This window comes from Meleagris gallopavo, chromosome 3, assembly GCF_000146605.3.
Source record: "Meleagris gallopavo isolate NT-WF06-2002-E0010 breed Aviagen turkey brand Nicholas breeding stock chromosome 3, Turkey_5.1, whole genome shotgun sequence".
Taxonomy (NCBI): Eukaryota; Metazoa; Chordata; class Aves; order Galliformes; family Phasianidae; genus Meleagris; species Meleagris gallopavo.
Genome location: NC_015013.2, coordinates 65,682,303 through 65,683,967, shown reverse-complemented (window position 1 = coordinate 65,683,967; position 1,665 = coordinate 65,682,303). Strand labels below are relative to the sequence as shown.

At 52.1% G+C, this 1,665-nt stretch overlaps 1 protein-coding gene across 1 annotated transcript in view; it reads left to right on the top strand.

Moving 5' to 3' along the window:
* The window catches only part of HEY1 (hes related family bHLH transcription factor with YRPW motif 1), a 3,763-nt gene extending 2,104 nt beyond the window's left edge, over positions 1-1,659 (top strand). Inside the window, 3 exon segments of the mRNA XM_031552962.1 lie at positions 3-40; positions 43-157; positions 890-1,659. Coding sequence (XP_031408822.1) covers positions 3-40; positions 43-157; positions 890-1,473 — 737 coding nt within the window. The 3' untranslated portion in view covers positions 1,474-1,659.
* The last annotated feature ends 6 nt before the right edge of the window (positions 1,660-1,665 follow it).

Here is a 1,665-nt window from a genome sequence, read left to right as displayed (position 1 = left end):
AGGCAGGCGGCCGCACGGGGCTCTGCCCGCCGCGCCGGGGCTCTCTGCCCGCAGCTCCCGCCCCTCTCTCCTCAGGGATCGGCCAAGCTGGAGAAAGCCGAGATCCTGCAGATGACCGTGGATCACCTGAAGATGCTGCACACGGCCGGAGGGAAAGGTAAAGTTCGGAGCTGTGGCATCGGGGCTGCTGCGCAACAAGGATGGCAGCGCTGCGGCTCTTCTGGGCTCAGGTGTCCAGGCAGAGCGCTGCCCGGCGATAGCTCTGCCTTGTGCCCTACAGGGGAGAAGCACTGTGAAGTGCTGCAGCAGTTTGTCAGCGCTGTGCGGTGAGCTGGCTGCTAGCAGTGTGGAGCAGAGCGAGGATTTGTTGTTGTCAGGTGCCCGCTCATCTAACGTGCCAAACTTCCAGAACAGAAAACTGGAAAAAACGAAGGATGGAATCAGAGAATTAGCAGAAATGGCGACGTGTGCTTTAAATGGGAGCAAATTTACTGGTTTGCAAAGTGATCTCTGATAAGTTAGAACTTGTGCTTGTAATGGATTTTGCTGTGCTGTAATTTTGCTTGCACTGGGAGATGTGAAAAGAACAAAAGTACTTTCCTCTCAGCAGCGGTGTGCAATTTCAGTCTGCAGTCACAGGTCTCAGTCTGTAATCCTGGGAGCTGCAGCACCACAGCACAGATATAAAAGAAGCCTGTTAGCCCCCAAAACAGACAACAGCAACAAAAAAGAAGTAATAGGGAGCTTGGCAGCTAATCTACATTTAGGGTTACTAACAAACATCCAAGTGAAAACGCTTGTAGGGGAAGGTGGTGTGGGAAGGCTGCGCGCAGGCAATGACTGGAAAACAGCGCCTTAAGCCTTCGTTCTTTTTTTTTCTCTCTTGTAGGTTATTTCGATGCTCATGCTTTGGCTATGGACTACCGGAGTCTCGGGTTCCGAGAGTGCCTGGCTGAAGTTGCTCGATACCTGAGCATTATAGAAGGCCTGGATGCCTCTGACCCGCTGCGGGTCCGACTCGTGTCTCACCTCAATAACTACGCCTCTCAGCGGGAAGCAGCGAGCGGTGCGCATGCTGGCATTGGACACATTCATTGGGGCAACGCCTTTGGACATCATCCTCACATATCTCACCCATTGCTGCTGCCTCAGAACGGGCCCGGCAATACCAGTACTCCAGCGTCTTCCTCAGAACCGCATCACCAGGGCAGAATTGCCGCCTCACACGCTGAAACTTCCTCACTCAGAGTGCCCCCAAATGGCAGCGTCGGACCAGTGCTCCCCGTGGTCACATCTACTACCAAACTGTCTCCTCCTCTTCTCTCCTCCATGGCGTCGCTGTCTGCGTTCCCCTTTTCGTTTGGCTCGTTCCATCTACTGTCCCCCAATATGCTGAGCCCGTCTGCACCAACACAATCAGCAAACCTCGGCAAACCATACAGACCATGGGGGACTGAGATTGGAGCCTTCTAAGAACTAACTCTTTAGTAAGGGTGGGGAAGCCTGCAAACCTAGCTGAGCTGGGTTATGCCACTCTTAACACTGAAGTTCTTAATAACTGGGACAAAGGTACAACTTCACCTTAACTAAATTTGTCTAGAAACTGTCTCTCTGGATTTTTTTCTGTTTCGTTTTGTTGTTGTTTTCTACATTTTTGTATTAGCA